Source organism: Gymnoscopelus braueri (assembly GCF_963280865.1).
Source record: "Gymnoscopelus braueri genome assembly, chromosome: 20".
NCBI lineage: Eukaryota > Metazoa > Chordata > Actinopteri > Myctophiformes > Myctophidae > Gymnoscopelus > Gymnoscopelus braueri.
Genome location: NC_137622.1, coordinates 46,156,401 through 46,181,176, shown reverse-complemented (window position 1 = coordinate 46,181,176; position 24,776 = coordinate 46,156,401). Strand labels below are relative to the sequence as shown.

Here is a 24,776-nt window from a genome sequence, read left to right as displayed (position 1 = left end):
GATTTGAGTGTCTTTGGCCAACTGACAGCGTGCACAAAACGTTTGATTCTGATTGGGTCAGTGGTTTGTGAGAACAGCTGCAGACAGACACGCACACACACACACACACACACACACACACACACACACACACACACACACACACACACACGCACACACACACACACACACACACACACACACACACACAGGTCTTTGGCCTGGCAGAGATAACAACTTATTATCATGAGAAAACAAGAGTTGTCTGGATCACAGGATCATTTTTATGATCATAGGTCATTAAAAATGATCAATTCAAATGTTTAGAGTATTAAAATAAAAAACATGGATCTGCAATTGTGTGATTGTGTTCTATCATATTGATACATTACTTTCCCAGTGGGTGATACATTTTTATGTTGAGGAGAGACATCAGTCTGTTATGTATCTTATACCACAAAACAAAAGATGATTTATCATGATAGCAACTTGTGATTTCCACATAAAAGAAACATGAAAAAGATTATGTGTATCATAATCAGCAGACTTCCACAGATAGAAATCTGTTCTGTCAACTAATGTATTGTTCTCTTCTTTCTTTCTTTCTTTCTTTCTTTCCAGTGTCTCTGAGAGTCAGTCCTGACAGATGTCAGTTCTTTCCAAGTGAGTCCATCTCACTGAGCTGTGAGGAAGAACAGAATCCTGCACCAGAATGGTCTGTGAGAAGACAGCTGAGCAGTGAGACTGGGAGTGGAACCTGTTTCAAAGACTGGGGAGTAACTGAAGGTATGGATGGATGGATGGAGGGAGGAAGGTAGGGATGGATGCATGGATGGATGGATGAATGGATGGATAGATAGATATGTATTTCTTTCCTTTAGAAGACAATCTGATACGGATTTGCATACATGGGCTATAATACGATTCATGAATGAGTAGGTAGCTGCATACTCCACCTCAGCAGTTTGGTTTCGGAGGACTCCCTCGAACCGAAAACAAAAGTCTGACAGGCAAATGTCATCATTCTGCCACAGAACACTTCTATGTTCTGAAAGCCAAACCCCACCCCCCTATAGTCTGTACACCAGAACCGAACACATTTAGTCTGTTCTGATGTAGTAATCATTGGGTTTTATACAGGACAATTCCGTGATTTGATTTGGTATGATTTAATAATAATAATAATAATAATACTACTACATTTTATTTATATTGCACTTAACATCTAAACCAAAGGTATTCTGGATGTATTGGAGCCTTTGTAACTTGCCACTGTAACTTCTGATAACTGCTATCCCTCTTTCTTTTCATTGTAGGAGGGCTCTGTATCACAAGCCTGTATCGTAAGGACAGTGGAGTTTACTGGTGTCAGAAGTCTGAGTCAGAAGTCAGCCGGTCCATCAACATTACCATCTCTGGTACAATCACTATAATTACATCTATATAGTATAGTGTATAGTCAGACATAATTCATATCAATGTTGTACTGTAGGTTAATTACATTCAATATTTATATGATGTTACATTTTGTCTATGTCTAGCAGTATTGTTTTGTTTTGTTTTGTTGTGTTGTTTTAAATTTGAAACATAAATTACTACCCAGGATTATCTGCCAGGTTATATAATCTCAGACACATCTGATATGAGAGGCAAAAATGGGTTTATTATTTATTTATTCACAAACACAATGACAATATAACATTTGATCAACACTTTAATTTAATACAAATAATGAAGTCCTACAGTGTCACCATTGATCCATAGGTATTATTGTTATGGGTCCTGATTCATTTATTCAGTAAAATAGTACAAATGTAAGTGTTACAATGCTGTATTTATGTGGATACATCCAATTGCAAATGCATTAAAAACACTAGAGAAGTAATGCTAGTAATGAGTTGAAGGTTGAAGGTCTTCTATTGTCAATGAGGATTAAATGATGGTTCTGAACATCTTGTTCCATGTTTGACATGTTGAGTTCTCAATTTATTTACAGTAGAACTGTTTCATAAAATCAATATCACACTGATGTTGGTTCTATAGATGTTCATAACTCAACCTATTGGTTCTATAGATGTTCATAACTCAACCTATTGGTTCTATAGATGTTCATAACTCAACATGTTGGTTCTATAGATGTTCATAACTCAACATGTTGGTTCTATAGATGTTCATAACTCAACATGTCGGTTCTATAGATGTTCATAATTCAACATGTCGGTTCTATAGATGTTCATAACTCAACATGTCGGTTCTATAGATGTTCATAACTCAACATGTTGGTTCTATAGATGTTCATAACTCAACATGTTGGTTCTATAGATGTTCATAACTCATCATGTTGGTTCTATAGATGTTCATAACTCAACATGTTGGTTCTATAGATGTTCATAACTCATCATGTTGGTTCTATAGATGTTCATAACTCAACATGTCGGTTCTATAGATGTTCATAACTCAACATGTTGGTTCTATAGATGTTCATAACTCAACATGTTGGTTCTATTGATGTTCATAACTCATCATGTTGGTTCTATAGATGTTCATAACTCAACATGTTGGTTCTATAGATGTTCATAACTCAACATGTTGGTTCTATAGATGTTCATAACTCAACATGTTGGTTCTATAGATGTTCATAACTCAACATGTCGGTTCTATAGATGTTCATAACTCAACATGTCGGTTCTATAGATGTTCATAACTCAACATGTCGGTTCTATAGATGTTCATAACTCATCATGTTGGTTCTCTAGATGTTCATAACTCAACATGTTAGTTCTAGGTGGAGATGTGATCCTAGAGAGTCCTGTACTTCCTGTGCCAGAGGGAGTTAAAGCCACACTCCGCTGCCTGTACAAAGACAAGACATCTGGTAATCCATCCTCTGACCTCCCAGCTGGTTTCTATCTAAACGGATCCCTCATCAGAACAGAGTCTACAGGACAGATGACCCTCCACCATGTTAACAAGTCTGATGAAGGATTCTACAAGTGTAACATCTCTGACCTTGGAGAGTCACCAGAGAGCTGGATGGAAGTGACACGTGAGTCTTACAATAATGATGAATAAACAGTTAATAAACTGTTTAAAAGCAGTGGTGGACAAAGTACTCAACCCGTTTACTTTAGTCAAAGTATAGATACTCCTGGTCAAATATTACTCAACTAAGTGAAAGTTGCTCTGTCAAACTTGACAGGAATCTGTACTGGAGTACTTGCTTTGAAATACTAAACGTATTCAAATGTATATATAAAAACAAAATCCATACATAAAAAAAAACATTACAAAATGTCACTATTTTGAAAAAGGCTTAAGTGGTTAATTCAAATTGTATTTTTGTAAGTTTGGGTCCTGGGTGTCCCTCCCTTGAAATGTAAAGTCAAACGTATAATATCTCTCTTTTAAATGAGTGGAGGAGTGAATACCATAAGCTTCCAAAATGTTTTATTAAACACTTAAGTAAAGTACAGATACTCAAAAATGTACATAAAGTAAAGTACATGTACTTATACTGTCCACCACTATTTAAAACTGACTGATCTGTGAAAGGTCCATCCTTAGATCTAGTCTCACTATAAGGGCTAAAACATAATAAATCTAATCTGATTTGCATGGTGCTTCTGCCTTCAAAATGCAAAACTGTAAATATCTGTTGAGAATGCATTGAAATTTAAAAGCGATTCACAGCTCTATAAATGTGTGTTTAAGAGGAATGTGTGTCTCATTGTGCTTCAGATTCTTCACCCAACAACAACAACCAACCAGACTCTGTCCCTCCATACGTCTACCCTCTGATGGTGGCTGGAGTCTGCATCCTTCTGCTGATCCTGGGTCTGTTTCTGTGGAAGAGATGCGGAGGTACACACACACACACACACACACACACACACACACACACACACACACACACACACACACACACACACACACACACACACACACACACACACACACACACACACACACACACACACACACACAGAGAGAGACATTTAACAAAGTTGTAGGCAGTAGGTACAGTAGCAGTAGGTACAGTAGGGAATACATTTGAAATGAAGGAAATATGATTATATATCGTTGCTGTCAGTCCAAAACCTCTGTTCTTCTGTTCATCATGGGACCAATGACCATGAACGACTGATTCACTTGACACAAAACATGGTGTAAAGTTTACACCATGTTTTGTGTTGACCTGTTAATAATTGGTCGAGAAACCCTGCTAACAGACAGACAGACAGACAGACAGACAGACAGACAGACATGCAGGCAGGCAGGCAGGCAGACAGACAGATGCATAGGGTGAAAACACTTCCTTGGTAATGTTTGGTAATTTTTGTCATTAATAATTGGTACTATAGAGCACCGAAGTCCTGACGTCACTCGTTCATCCCCAGGTTTGCGGAAGTAATTTCTCTATGGAGAATAACATTGGGTCATCTTAGAATCGTCTCATATAAGAATTGTGGTCCAAAAATAAACACCGCGTGTCGGCGTTATTGTCAGGGAGGAGGTTCTGTATCGTTTATGATAGTCAGTCACTTATATTTGATACAGTCTGTTTCTGGCGAAAATGTAACTAATTCGGCGGAAGTAACATTAGCGTTTTCTCACCGTCAGTTGATGCTTCATATCCATAAGAGTCAACCCGCCGGGGTCATGTGTTTATTTTTGGAACACAGTTCTTATTTGACGCGATATTCAATACGTCTATGGGATTCAGAACGGGGGTGGAAAACTGCAAACCAGGTAGACAAACAAAGGATGTGTAAATGACGTCAGACTTCGGCGGTCTATAAGCTGATGATGTTGAGTGTTTGTGTTCCAGGCTGTAGGACAGACAGACAGAATGAAGGTGATGTAACGTATGCTGATGTGAGAATAAAACAGTCAGCTCAACCCAGGAAGAGGAGAGGTACAGTTACCCTATACTCACACTTACATCTTACTCTAAATAGTCACTGTGTTGGATTTAAGACCAGCTCAGGGCTGGTCTAAAGTGCAAAAGCTTTTTGACTACCAGTCAACATTTAATCACAAGATTATATCCTTGGGTTTATTTTTATATTTGTATATAGAAACAAGGATATAATCTTGCGGTTAAATGGTGAGCTGTAAAAAATGAATAACAAATGAGAACATTTTGTGATTTACATTGTTTGAACACGTTATTGTCCTTTGGTGTGTGTATGTGATGTCAATAAGCTCACTCACGTTTATGTGTGAGCATTTATTTATTTTTCCCTGATTACTGTTTGTCACTCAGCACCTTACATTTTTTCATGTCAATAAGCTCCCTCATAAAATGAATAGAAAAATGATAACAATGAGTGATCTACATTGTGTGAATACATAATATATGTACAGTACTATTTCCCAGGTGTACATTATAAATGGCCTGCTGAATCTGTCTCGGTCAACAGAACATACCTGGCACCGCTGGGGCCCGTGAAAATAATGCCTTAAAAATAAAACCATTAAGATGTAATTTCACATAATTTCCCTGTGGTGCTGCTGTTTGTTATGATCAGCTGTGTCGTGGTGATTTTTTTACTGTCAGGACGGTATTTTAATGACGTCGCGCGCACACCGCTCGCATTTTATTTGACCTTAAATTAGGAAACATGTTTGTATAGGAAATGTTTTTTAGCTTAGTTTTAGTCTTTTAAATTAATACAAAGAGTGCCATTTATTATAGAGCTGAAACTAAAAGTTTGCTTTGAACGAGTATCTTTCTCTTCTTTGACGGTGCCTGAGGCATTGTTGCGTGCAGATAGGATACTGACAGCAGCCCTACTGAAGCCAACATGCTGTGTTGCTTACCGTAGCCTATAGATGTGAGGTGTGAGGAATCTAAGGAAACATTTTCACACTCTGTTATGCAAAGTAGCCATTTGGGTGTGGCCTCCACGACACCACTGGTTATGATTTTAGTGAAATTGTCTCTGTAATCACCGCTAGATGTCGCACTGGATCAAAGACAGAGCCGTCTACTATCTGCATCAGAGCACAGGACAAGCACTTCACAGCTCACTTCTTAGAATGTTTTAAAAACCACCAGTAACCAGACAAACGGCAGGCAAAAAAATAGTTAAAAAGATTACAAAGGTAACGTTCTGGTAACTGATGAAAGTTAGAAGGTGTACGTTGCCCAGGTGAAGGACAAACAGTAGTTCAACAGGAGGAGATATAATCTGCATACCAGAATTACTTCTAATGCTCAGATGTTAAGCTTTATTGCTGTCGGATACAAAATTCAGCAGAGCTTTAGCAGTAATAGTGGTGTACAGACTTTATCTCCTCCTGTTGAACATTCTGTTAACACAACAATGTTCAGTTCTTCAGTTCAGGTGTTGGAGGTGTTACTTTGCCAGGTTATGTTCTGTTTAAATACAACAATAGGAGTTGGACTAAACAACCTGATGCAGTTGTACCTGCATTATACCAGCACCATAGATCAACTAAACCATTATAGACCAGACACTATAGATCATCTAAACCATTATAGACCAGACACCATAGATCATGGGGACAGGTCCCCACTTAGAAACACCCCCACTTAGAAACACCGCCACTTAGAAACACCCCCACTTAGAAACATCCCCACTTAGAAACACGGACCCACCCCCACTTAGAAACATCCCCACTTAGAAACACGGACCCCCCCACACTTCGAAACACGGACCCACCCCCACTTAGAAACATCCCCACTTAGAAACACGGACCCCCCCACACTTAGAAACACGGACCCCCCCATCATGCTACTTTGTTACAATTATTATTATTATTATTATTATTATTATTATTATTATTATTATTATTATTATTACCCTTATTATTATTAGTATTATTATTATTATCATCATTATCATTGTTATTGTTATTATTATGTCATGCTATTTTATTATTAATATATATTATTATTATTATTACCCTTATGACAATTATTATTATTATTATTATTATTATTATTATTATTATTACCCTTAATATATATTATTATTATTATTATTATTACCCTTATGACTATTATTATTATTATTATTATTATTATTATTATTATTATTACCCTTATTATTATTATTATTATTATTATTATTATTATTATTATTATTATTATTATTATTATTATGTCCTTTCCTTCTCTTGCGTAACGGTCGGGATCTCTGTGAGCGCGCAGCCTGTAGTCTATGGAGACAATATCCAACACTTCACCACGGTTAACCAGTGGTTTTCAACCTTTTCAGGCCCTGACCCCCCAAAAATGATAGTATTTGAACTGGAGACCTCCTTTTTTTTTTTTTTTTGCTGGGGCTGCAGGGCAGCGTGGCACAAAATCCAAAGGCTCCCTCTCTCTAATTCTCAACAAATGTCTGTGATTATAATTGTCCTACAATCTGCAGAAGGGAGACGGTTAATTCCTTGTGTCATTTGCGTCCATAAGATCGCACAGCTGTCCAGTCTGGACTAATATCAAACCAAACGAGGCTGTGCGTAAATACTGCAGTTATTACAACAGCGCAGCAAGAAATAAACGATTAAAGTGCATGAGAATGTGCCATTGGTAGCACAATGCAAATCCTCAAAGAAAATGCGTCTTCCTAATAGATACATTTGGATTGGATATCTCACAATATGATAATGGTAACAATATGCGGGGATTCGCTGTCCACCGAGGAACAAGAGCAAGAGGCGTGCAGAAGAGGAGCTTTAATAAAAAGGCACTTTTCCTGCCGTGTGCCAGCCACGCTCTACGTCATCGTAGAAGCAGCTAAACCTACAGGGTCTGTGCGCATCTTTGGGGCGCTACATACACAATATTCCGCTCATCTCTTCAGTACAAAAGGACTCCCAACATTAGTGGGTTCAACCCATTCAAAAGGTGCCCACATATCCAAATGAACCCTATACCTTCAGCTTCAGAACGATTTGCAGAGTGGGGGAAAAGTTTTGCTTTAGAAAATATTCAATGAATGAATGAAGAAATACTCTTTTACAATAATGTCCAGTATCAATAGAGGACTTTACTGTTCCTGTTCCACACAAAAAAACAACAACAACAGGTTCTTCTATATACAATATTTTGAGGAAAAAAGAAGAAAAAATATAGCTGCAAGCAGCGATAACACGGGGCCAGTGAAAGAGAGAGAGAGAGACATGGAGACTGAATAGATTGAAGAAAGAGAGAGACAAGGAAACTGGAGATGGAGAGAGAGAGACATGGAAACTAGAGAGAGAGACATGGAAACTGGAGAGAGAGAGAGAGATGGAAACTGAATAGATTGAGGAGAGAGAGACAGATCATCATGATCGCCTCAACACATTGTCGGGGACAGGGATCGAACCGGTGACCTCTGGACTCATAGGCTGCCTTTCTTCTCATTGAGCTAGAGATATGATAGTCCTGATAGTGTCTGTTGATATATATAAGTCTTTCCGTCCCTCATGGACCAGGCCTTTGTTTCGCTAACTACTCTAGATCACAGGCTGCAACACTACCTATAGTGCTATAGCTTTGTCCAGGCTGAGGTTGTCTGTTGAAGATAAAAGTGAACCAGTGAAAGCAGCCGATCTACAAGCTCAGAAAGAACGTTGCTATCTGAAAGGTTTTGAGATTGTAGATCGGCTATTTTCAGAATGAAGTATGTCATACATACTTCATACCCTCTCAAATAAGCATTTCAGGTTATCTTTATCAATTGCATATGTATTAAGTGACACAATTACTGGTAGTGTCTGTTGATATTTATAAGTATTTCCGTCCATTATGAACCAAGCCTCTGTGTCCCGAACTACTCTAGATCACTGGTTCACAAACCATTTACCAATAAAGGCATTTTTGTGTCTCCTCTGAACGAAAATTAGTGAAAGTAGCCGATCTACAAGCTCACAAAACGTTGCTATCTGAAAAGTTGTGAGATTGTAGATCGGCTATTTTCACAATGAAGTTTGTCATACATTGCAAAAACATACTCTCTCCAAGAAGCATTTCATGTTACCTTTAACAGTTGCACATGCATTAATTGAGAGAGAGAGACATGGAAACAATAGATTGAAGAGAGAGAAAGATGGAAGCAGAATGGATTGATTGGACGTGTCAACCTATTGCCATTAACAGGAATCGAACCCTCAACCTTTGGATTGACAGGCTGCAACACTACCTATAGTGCTATAGCTTTGACCAGGCTGAGGTTGTCTGTTGAAGATAAAACTGAACCAGTGAAAGCAGCCGATCTACAAGCTCAGAAACACGTTGCTATCTGAAAAGTTTTGAGATTGTAAATCGGCTATTTTCAGAATGAAGCATGTCATACATTGCAAAAACAGACCTTCTCAGATAAGCATTTCATGTTATCTTTATCAATTGCATATGTATTCATTAATACAGTCTTGTTGTTTGCAATGCACTTTAAATGAAGTCTCCACCAAGTGAGCCTTGAACCGGCAACCTTGGTGTTGTGAAACATTCACTTAAGTGGGAAGCCATTGGACCAACAGACCTGTTCCAGTGAAAACGGAGGTCAGACAGATGATACCATTTCACGCAAATAACTGAAAAATTCTGGGTTTAAGTGTTTTTCAAACTGCTCAAAATTGCAGACACTCTAAGGGCGGAGAGAGAGACATGGAAACGGAATAGATTGAAGAGAGAGAGACATGGAAACAATAGATTGAAGCAGAACGGATTGATTGGACGTGTCAACCTATTGCCATTAACAGGAATCGAACCCTCAACCTTCGGATTGACGGGCTGCAACACTACCTATAGTGCTATAGCCTTGTCCAGGCTGAGGTTGTCTGTTGAAGATAAAAGTGAACCAGTGAAAGCAGTCGATCTACAAGCTCAGAAACACGTTGCTATCTGAAAAGTATTGAGATTGTAGATAGGCTATTTTCAGAATGAAGTATGTCATACATTGCAAAAACATACCCTCTCAAATAAGTATTTCAGGTTATGTTTAACAATTGCACATGTATTAATTGACACAATCATGTTGTGTGCAATGCAACTTTAATGAAGTCCGTATCAAGTGAGGCTTGAACTGGCAACCTTCAGGTTGTGAAGCACACGTTTAAGGGAGAAGCCATTGGACCAACAGACAAGAACCTGTGAAAAAGGAGATCACTCAGATGATACAATTTCACGCAAATAGCTGAAAAATCCTGGGTTTAAGTGTTTTTCAAACTGCTCAAAATTGCAGACAATCTAAGGGCGGAGCTTACTGGTCAACGTGATACATGTGTTCCTCATGAGTCAAGGCACATGTGTAAGCAGGTTTAATGGCTGTCGGCCAAACGAGGCATGACTTTTGCCTGTTTAAAGTTTGCATTTAAAAAAAATTGCTATAGCGCCCCCCTTTGACCAATTGGAGTAAGATTGGTTTCAGTGATATTTGGAATGACCCTCAACATTACCGCAAAGTTTCAAAGAAATGTGAGTCTGCATGTATATGTTAGGGGCAGATGAATAATTGTCATAAAACTGCAATATTCATTGGCTCATTAAAGCTTAATTTTTTCACTTATGGAAAATCTTTTGCACATGTTTGTCGGCATAGGTCCAAAGTTCATGTGTAAAACGTTTCGTGCAGATTACTCAAAAATCCCAGGAGGAGATAGGTTTGAACCGTTTTTCATATAATTCAAAATGTTGGGAGATCTAAAGGTCAGAGGTCAAAAGTCAGAGTGTGAAAGTTGTTGATCATGAGTAGACGCATATGTATATTGAAGTTTCATGGCTGTAGGTCAAACAGGGCATGAGTTGTACCTGTTCAAAGTTGGCATTTTGCTATAGCGCCACCTTTTGACGAAAGATTGTGAGAATTATTTCTTGATAGTTTTTCATGACCATCTACCATATGGCCAAGTTTCGTAAAAAGCGTATGCACGGTTCAGCCAGAACTGCCAAAAGTGGCAGAAGAAAAAAGAGGGGAACATTAAAACAGGTCCAGAGCTGAGCTCTGGCCCCGTAATAAAATAAAAAGAGCTACAAGCTCACAATGCTCACAATGTACAATAGTACAATATTTTCCTCAGATGTAGTGGCGTAGAAATAAAAGTAGGCCTACCTATGAAACAGAAAAATATCCTACAGTGAAACAAACAAAAAAAAGAATCAAAGCACTTGGGCTTGGTCAATATGTCAGGATACATGTACTCGAAAGACAGACAGACAGACAGACAGACAGACAGACAGACAGACTACACAAAGTTGTGGACTCTACAATTATTTGAAAACTTTAGTTACTTGTCAGATATATATTATGATATTATGAAACATACATTAACCACTTTAGCCCTATTTTATACCTATAGGCTATGTGAAAATAGCAGATATACAAGCTTACAACGCGTCGCATCACACACACACACACACACACACACACACACACACACACACACACACACACACACACACACACACACACACACACGTCCGTCCGTCCGTCCGTCCGTCCGTCCATCCGTCCGTCCGTCCGTCTATCTGTCTGTCTATTAGTACGGCGCGTAACGTGCGACGCCTACCCAAAAAGACAGACATACAAGCTATCAACGCACTGCGACATGGTGTGTCGACTGCCTGCAGATCTGTTATTTTGGATAGGGCGCATGCTGTGCTGGTTCATGCGCTATGAATGAACCCGATTTTATTCTATTCATTATTAACCCACCTCCTACATGCATGCAAGCATCATTAATCAAAAGGTGTCAGTCAGCGTTACAGATCTACAAGCTCACAACAATGTGTTGCTGATCACCGCGTTGTGAGATTAAATTCGGGGCTGTCATTACTGGACTCATATTGTTTATGGGGGGCAGCTAGGCCTTATTGCTGATAGATAGTTAGATAGATATTTAAATAGATGTATAGATAGACAGACAGACAGACAGACAGACAGACAGACAGACACTCCCAGGTGGTGAGCGCACGCACTCAAGCAGCTCTCTGCCAGAAAAGCTTCCAAATGCGAAGTTTTATTTTCGCTTGATATCGGTGGTTGATAGAGAGAAAATGAATTCATGACTGATAGACAGACAGAGAGACAGACAGACAGACAGACAGACCCAGGCCGTCCGTGGGAGCGCACTCACACAATGCGCTAAATTATAATATAATAATAATAGGGTAATATTAATAATAATAATAATAATAATAGCATCAATTTGTTTATTGCACTGCACATTTACGCACAGCCTCGTTTGGTTTGAGACACAGTGTCCACTGTCCAGTCTGGTCTAATATCAAACCAAACCAGGCTGTCGGTGGACAGCTGTGCTTAATCTCATCTCATGGACGCCTCTTGAAGACTTCATTTATGGGCATATGAAGTGGACTAATATAGTAAGTGGACAGATTAAGGTGAAAGTTTAATTTCATCATACTTCTGGTGGTGACAGAGACATTAGAATCACAGACAGTTGTTGTGAATTAGGTGAGAAAAATCCTTCTGAATGTGGCAATTTGGAGAGCTCCAAGTTCCGCACAGATGCTTAATTTATGTTTCCTAGTTCCTTAAATGCTACAGTTTCTTCGAAAATATGTAATCTCCTAGTTCAAAAAGGCGTGGCGCTGTGATGCATCCAAGTTCATGTTCATGTTACCAAGCCATATTGTAGTACAGTCAATAGTAGGCTAATAGGCTGCTTATTAAATCTACAATGAAATGACAACGGATCACCCTCCCATGCGCGTGTTGTTCTGCAATGATTTTTCATTCATTGGAGGCAGCAAATAAGCAACACATTTAATATATTAAGCTCAGATGATTCCAACCAGGAGGAAAGAGACGGGAGGGCAGGAGAGGGAGAGAAACGGTATATAATGCTTTTTCTTTTCTTTTTGTTGCGTGTCAACTTGCACAGCGCGCCCCATCCCACACCGCGATAATGGACTCTGAAATCTTGGCTCATGTGTAGCCTATCATAATTATTCACAAAAGTAACATATGGATATATACACTTAGGATTTAGAGAGAACCCTGAACTATTGCGCTTGAGATTTGGGTACATTCTGGGTTAAAACTGAATCTCTCCATTGTCTCCAAACTAAAGGCCCAGAATTAATTGGAGACGACAAAAAGAAAGCAGTGCTGTTCACAAAAATGACATATGCCTATGGTTGAGGAAGGTGTAAACTTTAATTTTATTTAATAAAGGAGGATTAATGAAGCATTAATACACACAGGTGCTTTGATGTTGGGCTAATTTGACAATAGATCAGATGCAAGTGTTTCATTAATGCGCATGAGATGGTTTACCAAGTATGCCTACATTAATTCACATTCATTGTGATTATATATTCGGAATAGTGGTGTGTATAAATAGCAATGCGTCACTGTCGGAATAGCGATGTCTTTAAAACAAATGGGAAACACCTCCATTCAGAAGAATGGAAGTCAATCTTCTAAATAGTGATGTGGCGGAATGGCGATGTGTAACCATAGATCATCTAAACCATTATAGACCAGACACTATAGATCATCTAAACCATTATAGACCAGACACCATAGATCATCTAAACCATTATAGACCAGACACTATAGATCATCTAAACCATTATAGACCAGCATCATAGATCATCTAAACCAGTCCCACAGTTGTTTTTGTTTGTTCTCTGTGTTTTCCAGACCAGAGCTCTGCAGGACAAGAAGACATCTACTCCAAGGTGAAGATCAACACAGGTCAGTTACTGTGTTCAGTTGTTCAGGTGTTGAGGTGATTCAGTGTTCAGTTCAAAGTGTTCTAACATTTTAACATAGAGGTAAATGTTTGAGGTGTTACAATGTCGGGACTCAAGGCTCAACAAGAGCTTTTCCTGACAGCTGTCAAAGCCATGAACAACATTCTGTGTGTGTGTGTGTGTGTGTGTGTGTGTGTGTGTGTGTGTGTGTGTGTGTGTGTGTGTGTGTGTGTGTGTGTGTGTGTGTGTGTGTGTGTGTGTGTGTGTGTGTGTGTCAGACTGTCAGAGTGAAGATGTGACGTATGCTGCTGTGACTGTGAAGCAGACACCTCACCACAAGAAGAAGAGAGGTACAAATACACTCTATTAATGTATTATTATTACTATTATTACAGAGTAAAACTGATCTTACTCACATTAACAATAATACAGTGATCTAAATCCTGACCTAAGTTTTCTAAAAAACTTCATATATATATATTTTTTTAAAAGACAAAAGTATGTTGCTATATCTATACTTACAATTGGCATGCAGGCGCATGCGCGAGGTAACTGGTTTGACTTGGTTTGACTTCGTCTTTCACCGCTGTTGCCAGATTGTGCGCGAGCAACAAGCAACCAGCTTCATGAAAAAACACAAAGCTGCGCACTGCGCATGCGTCGACGCACTTTCTCTAACCAATTACACCCACTTCACGCTTACAACACCTGGACATGGCAACCCAACCTCAGCACTGCGCATGCTCAAACGGCTATGTTACACATCCTACCAACAACTTAGCCTGGTAAACCCGACGAGCCTATCAGCGTCGTCGCTCATCGTTCTGTGATTGACAGCAAAAGTTGGCCAATCAGGTGGCGAGTTCGAGTGAGCCCGAATGGATCCGAGTGCAGCCTCAGTGCAGCCGACCAAACACGAACGGCAGCCATTGTTTCTGTGGGCAGTTTTCTCCGCACTTTTCTCCGCTGCTTTAGAATTTCAAAAAGCTCTCAAACTTCTTCTTTGAGGCACGGAATTCACTTATAAGATATCGTTTGGATAGAATTTAGTTGTTTCACTTCATATATGTGGTCAATTAATCATGACAGAGCCTATTTAAAAATAAAAACTCAGAGAACCGGCAGGGGCGGGCAGTCACACGCATGTATCCGAATAAGGCAACCTATTTTGGGCATGGCCATCTCAAAAGTCCTGTTGCGTCACATTAGTCGCGGAGGTGGCAAAAATGCACTGCAATTGGCTTTAGGGGAAAAAACGATCATTGGCTGAAGGGGTTGTCAGTCAACGGTATTACTCCCGCCCAACTCCAGCCCACAGCCAATATTGCAGAATGGGCGATCAGGCCAGACTCACTCCTGGAATGAAATGGTAATGAGATTTCCGGAGGGAGGGTTTACCAGGCTACCAACAACCTGTATGAACGTTAGTCTGGTAAATGTCATCAATGCTACCTAATTAGCCCCTTAAAGCAGGGGTCTTCAACAGGGGGTCCGGGACCCCTAGGGGGCCCTCAGAGTTGCTACAGGGGGTCCGCCAAATTTCTGTGTGATAGTATCATTGTTTTTTACATTAACCACTTAAACCCTAGCATCCCTATTCTAAGGACAACTTTAGCCGAAAATAGCCGATCTACAAGCTCACAACGTAACCACTTGAACCCTAGCATCCCTATTCTAAGGACAACTTTAGCCGAAAATAGCCCATCTACAAGCTCACAACGCCTCGGAGCTTGTAGATCTGCTATTTTCGGCAAAGAGGGAAAAAAGAGCAGACCAAGTACAGAGTGAAAGTTCACTAAGTATTGATGGTTTAAGTCGTTAAATGTCTGAAAATACACATTAATATGAATCCAACATCTATGAAAACCTTTAATCTGCAACACAATTTTATGTAATATATAGTGGGGGTCCCTGCTTCATCTCTCTCTCAGTTAGGGGGTCCTTGGCCTGAAAAGGTTGAAGACCCCTGCGTTAAAGAGTTTAATTTAGTGTATTTTGTGGGTTTTTGGGACACAATGTAATGGCAGCGACGCGTTGCTGCACCATCACAGGGCATCATGGGAAATGTAGTCATTTCTGCTAATTTCGGTTCTACTGTGTTAAAGGGATATTTCACTTTCAAAACAACTGTGTGGTGAATGTTGTGTGTGGTGCTGATGTTTGTTGTGTGAAGCTTAATGTCAGAGTGTTTGTGTTGGAGCGTCTCAGTGCGGCTGCAGAGTTCATGTGCAACCTCTTGCATGCGTGGCTGTGGCTTTACAGTTTTCCTTCGCTGTGTCTGTAGGTCACCCCCAGGGACCCCCAAGGGTCTCCAGGGACCCCTAAGGGGGGGGGAGGTGGAACCGCGGACCTCCTTTTTTTAATTTGTTTTATCCCATGACTTTGTACCCCCAAACGCTATTTTCTTTGCGGTGGGGGGGGGGGGGGGCTGGCCGAACTTCTAGTACTATACATAACAACATCAACCCCAAAAGGAGTTCCTGGATTGAAAGGTGTAGTTACGGATAGGGGTTCCCTGGTTACTGAGACAGATCTGCCATGAATAGATCTGATTGACTATTAAAGTACTTGTTTAAATGGGTGAATGATTAAGCACCTAATAATAACATTGCAAATATTAGATTGTTTTCATGGCTTGAATTTAATTGCTTGTCATTATGCCACTTGGAAAATGTATGCCTTTAAAAGATATTTTTTTTTTTTGTTTTTCATTTTGGAGTGAATACATATGTTTAGATGCCTGTCAGATGGTCAGTAAATGCTGCTCCAGATGTCTACGATGGAACAAACTGGTGTAGCCTAAGTCTACATGACCTGAGACCAGACGTGAGGTCTGAGCAGGTCGTACGCTCAAGTACGAAAATCCCGAAAGTAACGGTGATTTTGGCGTTCGCCCGTTTTTCACTCTGAGCAAGTTTGATAAATGAGGCCTGTTGTGTTGTTTAGTTGTTTCATCTTTCTGTGTGTGTTTATGTCATTGTTTGAACTGGTTTGTTTTGTTTATTTCAGATCAGACTCCAGCAGATCAAGCCATCTACTCCATGGTGAAGGTCAACCCAGGTCAGTTACTATGGAGATAAACTCACTGATCAGCCTGGTTTAATATATAAATAATAAAACCATAAAGTAAGTTATGTACTGTATTTAACAGATAGTCAGTGCAGAGAGGTCAGTATAGGATAATATAGTCAATGTTCCTAACATCAGTCAGCAGTGCATCTGATTCTGCAGCTGCAACTAACTGCAGCTGAGATATAGACATTGCATTAAATGAAAATACCTACTCAGAGGTAACATAAATATAGTCAATGTTCCTAACATCAGTCTGAACTAACTGCAGCTGAGATATAGACATTAATTTACATAAAAAGCAGCCTATGACGGCTTCATCATCAGAGCATCAGTGAGCTCTGTGTGTCCAGAGGGTCTGGAGTGGCATGTGTCACTCCAGGTGCAGCGAGCTGCCATCTTATTACACACTTATGTCTGAAGTCTGAGTTGTGTTGTGTGACAGGCCAGAGTGGAGATGTGACGTATGCTGCTGTGACTGTGAAGAAGAAAGAGAGACACAAGAAGAAGAGAGGTACAAATACCCCAAAATACACTATATTATTATTATTATTATAGTAACTCTACACTAAATGAGTGTGTAGTTATTCCAGTCATCTGTCAACATTTATAAAAGGAAAGAGAAAAAAGTCGATGTCCTTAATTTAATATTCCATAATATGACATTTGCTACAGGTATAATGCCAAGTTGTCCATTCTAACGTGAAGGTGTTTTGTGTGAAAAGCCATGTATGGACTATTAAAGTGTGTTTACAAAATAACTCAACATTCACATAAACAATAATACTGTGATGACACACTTATTGTGTTTAGTTGTTTACATTATGTCACTGTTGTAACACTTGATGTTTGTTATGTTCATTACAGATCAGACTCCTGCAGATCAAGCCATCTACTCTATGGTGAAGATACACTCAGGTCAGTTACAATGTACACAACTATACACACACACACACACACACACACACACACACACACACACACACACACACACACACACACATGTTACAATGTACACAACTATATATCCACACAACGGGCCTCATGCACTAAGGTTGGATACGCACACATTTTGTACTTATGTGCAAATACACATCTTTCCGCGAACAGAGTCTGATTCATCATAATGTTTTTATGTCAGTGGATTATGGTGAACACTGAAACTCACATACTTACAGTATATGCCTCAAACCATGCGTTTCTGTTATTTTATTCTTCATGCAAAATCAATTACAATAGTGGCAATGGTAAACATTAAATAAAAGAAAAGAAAAAAAACATTTGTCATCACATTTAAAAGAATGTCTATGTCTTTTAAACAATCTATTGCATGGATGCATATTATAGACATGATGCAAATACAAACTGATTTGTATATATTGTTCAGTAAGATGAATTAGTAGGAACCTCAACGTCTGACGTTTCTGCAAGTCTGGCCACAAAATTTGCATATTTATACTATCATGCCTTATGTCTCAGGAGGCGACAGATGAACCTCCTTATTTACATCAATACATGAAACTGTGGCCAAACTGGCAACCACACTGAGACCTAATTCAGCTCTATGTGTGTAACTGAAAATAAATACAAATCAGTTTGTATTTGCATCATGTCTACAATATGCATCCAAGTGATAGATTGTTTAACATCTTTTTTATTTTATTTTATATGAGATGACAAATGTTGGGCACGTAAATATTTTATTTTTGAGGTTTACCACTATTGTAATAGATTTTTCATGAAGAATAAGGCATTCTAATGACAGATATGTATGGTTTGAGGCATATACTCAAACCATACGTAAGACGTGAGTTAAGTGTACGTCTGCCAAAACCCACAAAAAAAAAATATGTTTTTAGAGGCCCATTATACATACTATAACTATAGCCTACTGTTACTGTATGCTTTTAATAAAGATTCAGGGCTCACACATCAGCCTGGTTTACATAAGGAGAACAGTGTGTTCAGCTTAATGCTTTAAAAACTAATAATAAAAGTTAAGTGTAATTAACAGGTAGTCAGTGCAGAGAGGTCAGAGGTCAGAGTACAGGACCGGCAGTCTCCAGTAGGAGACACAAAGAGTCTCCATTGTGTCTCCTACCGGAACCGCTGCCGGTCATCAAATTATTGGTTTAGGAATGAGACAAAAACTACAAAATATCATTGAATTCAAGTCTCCATGGGGGGAGTAATCCATAGACAAAAAAAGGCATTTTGGGGGTGAACTATCCCTTTAAATAACTGGGACCTCATCAAATACTGTGTGTGTGTGTGTGTGTGTGTGTGTGTGTGTGTGTGTGTGTGTGTGTGTGTGTGTGTGTGTAGCTTACGCTCTCTGTTTTACAGTTTCAACGTTAGACTCTAGTCTAAACTTGTCTAAAGCAGCAGAACTTACAGTTAGATAGACGACAGCATCAATGTGTTGATATTAATGTCATTTCTAATACAAACATATGCACACAATTAATGTCAAAATAAACTATAAATGTAGTTTTTGAAACACAGTGGCTCTTCTAAGTATGTCAGAGTAAACGTGTCGTCCCTTCATAACTGGTACTGTTGACAAGGACTCACATACACCCCTCCCCCCCGCCTATAAGTGCAACATGCAAAGGCTATTTCTATGTAAGGAAATAACAAATGTTGACCGCAGATGTTTTCTGAGAACAAGGTCTCTCTGCCAGTAAGTTGTCTGGTGTCTACGTAGGTGTTGTTTTGTGCAAAGATGTGGTTTAATGTGTGAAAAAACACTGTTTCTGTTCTCTGCTGCAGACCTCTGTATGAACACTGATGTCTGTAGGAAATAATGAAAGACCAATATATTACATTACATTACATTACATTACATTATATGAACCTAACTTTATCCAGGCATTAGTGCAGTCTGACCAGCATTAACATACACTGGGAGTGGACAGCACTGAGGTAGATGGAGATGCAACATTAAGATACAGTATATGCTGAGGCTCTATGTGTGTTTATCAGTGAGAGGGAGAGACAGACAGACAGAGACAGACAGACAGACAGACAGACAGACAGACAGACAGACAGACAGACCACAAACTAGTTCTTACAAAGAGTATGCTGTACTCCTTCTTACTGCTGAATAATAATAATAATAATAATAATAATAATCAACCTGTCACAGTTTGTGAAACACAAATTTAGATAAACTGTAAATAACTGTTAAACTGTTAAAAAATAGGTTTTGCCAAAGTGATGAGACATCCTTGGTGTTGCTGTCTTATTGTGAAATGTATTGGTATTGCCTTATTTACAGTTGAAAGGCTTTTATTTTGGAAGGTGTTTTGCATGACCTGCTTCTATATGAAGTAATAAAGTGTTACAGCAGAAAGTGTATTGTGCAATAACAGCATGTTTACACAATACAGTATGTGAGTTTAGTTTCGTTTTATTGTTTTATTGTTTATTGTAGTTTCGGTATTGTGTTTGGAATTGGAAGGATAAAACGTAATTTCTGGAGTAAAAGTAAGAATTATTTAAACAATCAGTTTTGTGTCTGAAAAGACTGATAACGTTTAGTTTAGTTTTGCCTAAAGTAACCATTGTGAGGTGTTTTATTTCAGTGTAAATTAAAGCCCTTGCTGATGCGTGAGCCGAGTTTGAAGTGGGTCGGTCCCATACATGCACATGACCATACATGGGCATACGCTGTAAATATAGTTTTTGAAACACAGTGGTTTTTGTGTCAGAGTAAACATGTCCTTCATAACTGTCACTGTTGGCAAGGACACACACATACCTCCCCCCCCTAAATGTTAAATGAAACTAACTGTTTGACCACAGATGTTCATCTGTTTTCTGAGAACAAGGTCTGCGGCCAATCAGCTCCCTGCTCTACCTATGTGTTGCATTGTGGGTTTAATGTGTGAAAGAACACAGTTTGTGTCTCTGCTGCAGGCCTCACCATGTTAACTGTTTGATGTCTGGAAGTACATACAGAGAGATCAAATAACACATGGCTGTATGTTCTGCTCCTTTAAAAGTGTTCTAGTGTTATATCTCATCCTGACTGACAACCAACAACCAGTGATCTGTCAATGAAATGTAGGACAAACAGTCCTGACATGGTGTAGAACTACTGAAACAGGCTCTAAATATGAAGTCACCTGGGTCTCACTATAGCCTATGGAGTGTTGTGTTCAGATTCTAACCCAGGCTGGACGTCATGGACTCTCTGGCCATGCCAGGCTAATGCAGGTTAGGAGAACCAGCAGGGTTCTCTAGGGGAGGAGGGATCTAGGACAGAGTTGGACCTGGTATGAGGTTCTACCTGAGAGTCTGAATAATACCATGCATATCAGAGTATCTGTATAGAGGATATAAATACCATGCATATCAGAGTATCTGTATAGAGGATATAAATACCATGCATATCAGAGTATCTGTATAGAGGATATAAATACCATGCATATCAGAGTATCTGTATAGAGGATATAAATACCATGCATATCAGAGTATCTGTATAGAGGATATAAATACCATGCATATCAGAGTATCTGTATAGAGGATATAAATACCATGCATATCAGAGTATCTGTATAGAGGATATAAATACCATGCATATCAGAGTATCTGTATAGAGGATATAAATACCATGCATATCAGAGTATCTGTATGGAGGATATAAATACCATGCATATCAGAGTATCTGTATGGAGGATATAAATACCATGCATATCAGAGTATCTGTATAGAGGATATAAATACCATGCATATCAGAGTATCTGTATAGAGGATATAAATACCATGCATATCAGAGAAGCTATAGAGGTTATTTCTCTGTAAACCACAGTGAGTAAACAGTGGTTTGTGTAGGAGTTGTATTTTATAAAAGGATGATCTGAGGTTTCAGTGATAAACCTCCCTCTGTTCTCTGCTGCATTAAAGTGATGAGTTAACTGTTTAATGTCTGTAAGCACACAGTATACACATAACTATAAGAGACCATATTATGAAAACATGACTTTAATATTGACTATTCTAATAAACTCACCAGAGAGTTTTAACAGTCCTGTTGTTTCAGATGAAATTAGAATGAGTTCATGTTAGAACAGAGAAAAGTCACATGGTCTGAATCCTCTCTTGATGGTCAGCTGATGTTGAACTGAGTCTCATGAGATTCTCTCACACACACACACACACACACACACACACACACACACACACACACACACACACACACACACACACACACACACACACACACACACACACACACACACACACACACACACACACACACACACACACACACACACACACACACACACACACACGTTGACCTGGCATCCTATAGTGTGTATAGTTTCAATGTACAGATATATATATTTTTTAATATTCTACTGTTTAGACTGATGATAGGTTCTTGTTTTACCTATGATCATAGATGACTATTTCTATGTATTAGATATATTACTTTGTGTTTACCTGCTTACTGTAAATCACTCTGGATTAAGAGTGTCTGATAAATGACTACATTATAAATAATCTTTACATGCATCTAGTTTGTCTTGCATCTAGTTTCAATCAAATCAATCAAACTTTATTTATATAGCACATTTTTACACAACGTTAGTTGACCAAAGTGCTGCACAGGTAAAAAGCAGTTTCTCACGGACCGACCCCCCTCCCCCCCCCCTGTGCGTGTCAGAACAAACAGTAGCACCGTGTAAGTGTCTGTTTCTATAGTGATGACAACAACGTGTTAACCACAGCACTTCTAAGAAAACAACCACCAACCAATCAGATCACTGCTCTGTGTGTAGATGTTGTGTTGCATGCACACAGTGTGTAGATGTTGTGTTGCATGCACACACACACACACTGTGTGTAGATGTTGTGTTGCATGCACACACACAGTGTGTAGATGTTGTGTTGCATGCACACACACACACTGTGTGTAGATGTTGTGTTGCACGCACACACACACACACACACACACACACACACACACACACCGCCCTATTGCAGCGTCTTATGCATTTTTTCAAATAGTGAAAATAGCCGATCTCTCACAACGTGTCGCTGTAGATCGGCTATTTTCACTATTTTAAAAGGTTTTTCAAAATAATACAAAATGCCTAATGAGATTATGACCACCGGAGAGACGGTTATGCATGAGGCATAAGACGCCGCGCAAAATAGGGCCCAGTATGTGTTAATGTTTGTACGATGTTACATTTACTTTATACTTAAGATAACCTGATGAAGGTTTAACAGACCAAAACGTTGTCGTATTCCCATTAAATAGTTGAATTGCATTTGGAGTTTTATCTTTCAGTACGTTGGGTCTGGTCTTCTCCTACACACCTGTTACCTTTGCAAATGACTTGCTTTTTATTTATACTACCACTATGAAACACACTGTTACACTCATTTTAAACCAACATGTTTTCTTAGTTCTTTCAATTAAAAGCTGCTTTTCTGTAACGTCATTTATATACATCTGTTTACAGGAATATTAACTGTTATTTACAGATGAAGAATATAATGGTTCAAAGAAGACATTTCATTCAGAACACGTTGGTAGCTGTGTATTGTATTAAGTGTATGTATTAAACACACAATGTTTTTATGTGTGAACGTTGTCACATTGTGTGTTGTGTTTTTATTGTTACATTGTGTTTTATTGTGTTTCATTGGTGTGTGTTATTGTGTAACATTGTGTGTTGTTATTGTGTAACATTGTGTGTTATTGTGTAACATTGTGTGTTGTGTGTGTTATTGTGTTCCAGATGGAGATGTGTGAGTGAAGAAGAGAAGAAGAATTCAACGTGACAACTACCAGGTTACTGCTTACAGACACATTATCTCTGTTGTCAGGCAGAAACCAGCTATTTCCAAAATATTAACTTTTCAGAAAAGAAAAAAAAATAACTGTTTTTAAAACGGGGTTGTAACATCGATTGTTAAATATTCATGGGATCACCCATACATAATAGTAATATATAATAGTATAATATATAATATTATGCAAGGGATAATGCATGGGGAGGTGGTCTTTATTGAAATTTGAAGCCCCACAGGGTGATTATAATCACCCTGACCACCCTTAACCACCCTAACCACCCATAACCACCCAGAAGTATTTCCTTGCTTACAGCAATGAAAGTACTCCATAAGTATTGGGCTGGGCGGACAAGTTCGCCTCGGAAAACAAATGACAGTATTCCATAAGGTAACCGAAAAAAATGCAGATTTGCCTGTAATACCACCGGATTTGCCCCTGGGCGACTGCATTTTGGGGCGAGCGTTTTGGTATTCCCCCGCTGTTGTGCCACGATAAACAAGGAAGTGCAGTGGATCAAATGGAATGACTTTTCGGTTATTGCATCGTCTATTTCTCACTTCAAATGTTTTCAAAAACATTCTTGAGAGCAACGTTTAGTTGTAAATGACATTGTTTGTTTGTTTACATGGCTGTCATGTTGGATAAAGCATTAAACCAAGCAGCGCAGGTTGACTTGAGCAGGTGCTCTGAGTCTCTGATTACACAGCGGTCCGTTATTGAGCTCATCGGTCATTATCCAGAAATAATGACCGATGACTGACCAATCAGAATCGAGCATTCAACCAAGCTGTGTAATAAAGTATAATAATATATCATAATTATATATAATAGTATATAAATATGTATAAAAAAAGAAAAGAACAGGGAAAAGAGCGGCAAATGATGTGGGAATGTAATATGGGCTGCCAATGTGGGCCCACAGCAAGCCCACAGCAAGCCCACAGTGAGACCACAGTGAGACCACAGTGAGACCACAGTGAGACCACAGCTGTGGGCCTCACTTGGGCAAACCCGCTGTAGAAAAGGTCAAAGGGCACTTATAATCTGCTTATATTTTTATGTTGTCATCACCAGCCTGTATATAATATGTAGTCATTGTGGAGTCATATTATTTTGTATTATTATTATTATTGTATTTTATAGAATGTCTGTTCAGTTATGATGGAACCAATAGGAGGGAGGGGTTGTAGGAAGGGGGTGGGGGGGGGGTGAAGGGAGGGTAGCTCTGTGTAC

General features: G+C 39.0%; 2 protein-coding genes across 4 annotated transcripts in view; one reads left to right on the top strand and one right to left on the bottom strand.

Annotated features, from left to right (window-relative positions):
- Window positions 1–24,776, bottom strand: part of LOC308076244 (uncharacterized protein) — a 124,760-nt gene that overhangs the window by 63,970 nt on the left and 36,014 nt on the right. The gene's annotated exons all lie outside the window — the stretch shown is intronic.
- On the top strand, window positions 911–23,530 carry LOC308076390 (uncharacterized protein; the record flags this gene model as incomplete). Its single annotated transcript, XM_080416625.1, has 9 exons — window positions 911–914; window positions 1,296–1,397; window positions 2,765–3,025; window positions 3,718–3,840; window positions 4,808–4,894; window positions 13,608–13,661; window positions 13,939–14,010; window positions 17,597–17,647; window positions 23,488–23,530. The coding sequence occupies 9 exons, from the start codon at window positions 911–913 to the stop codon at window positions 23,499–23,501; spliced, it is 768 nt and encodes a 255-aa protein (XP_080272751.1). The 3' UTR covers window positions 23,502–23,530.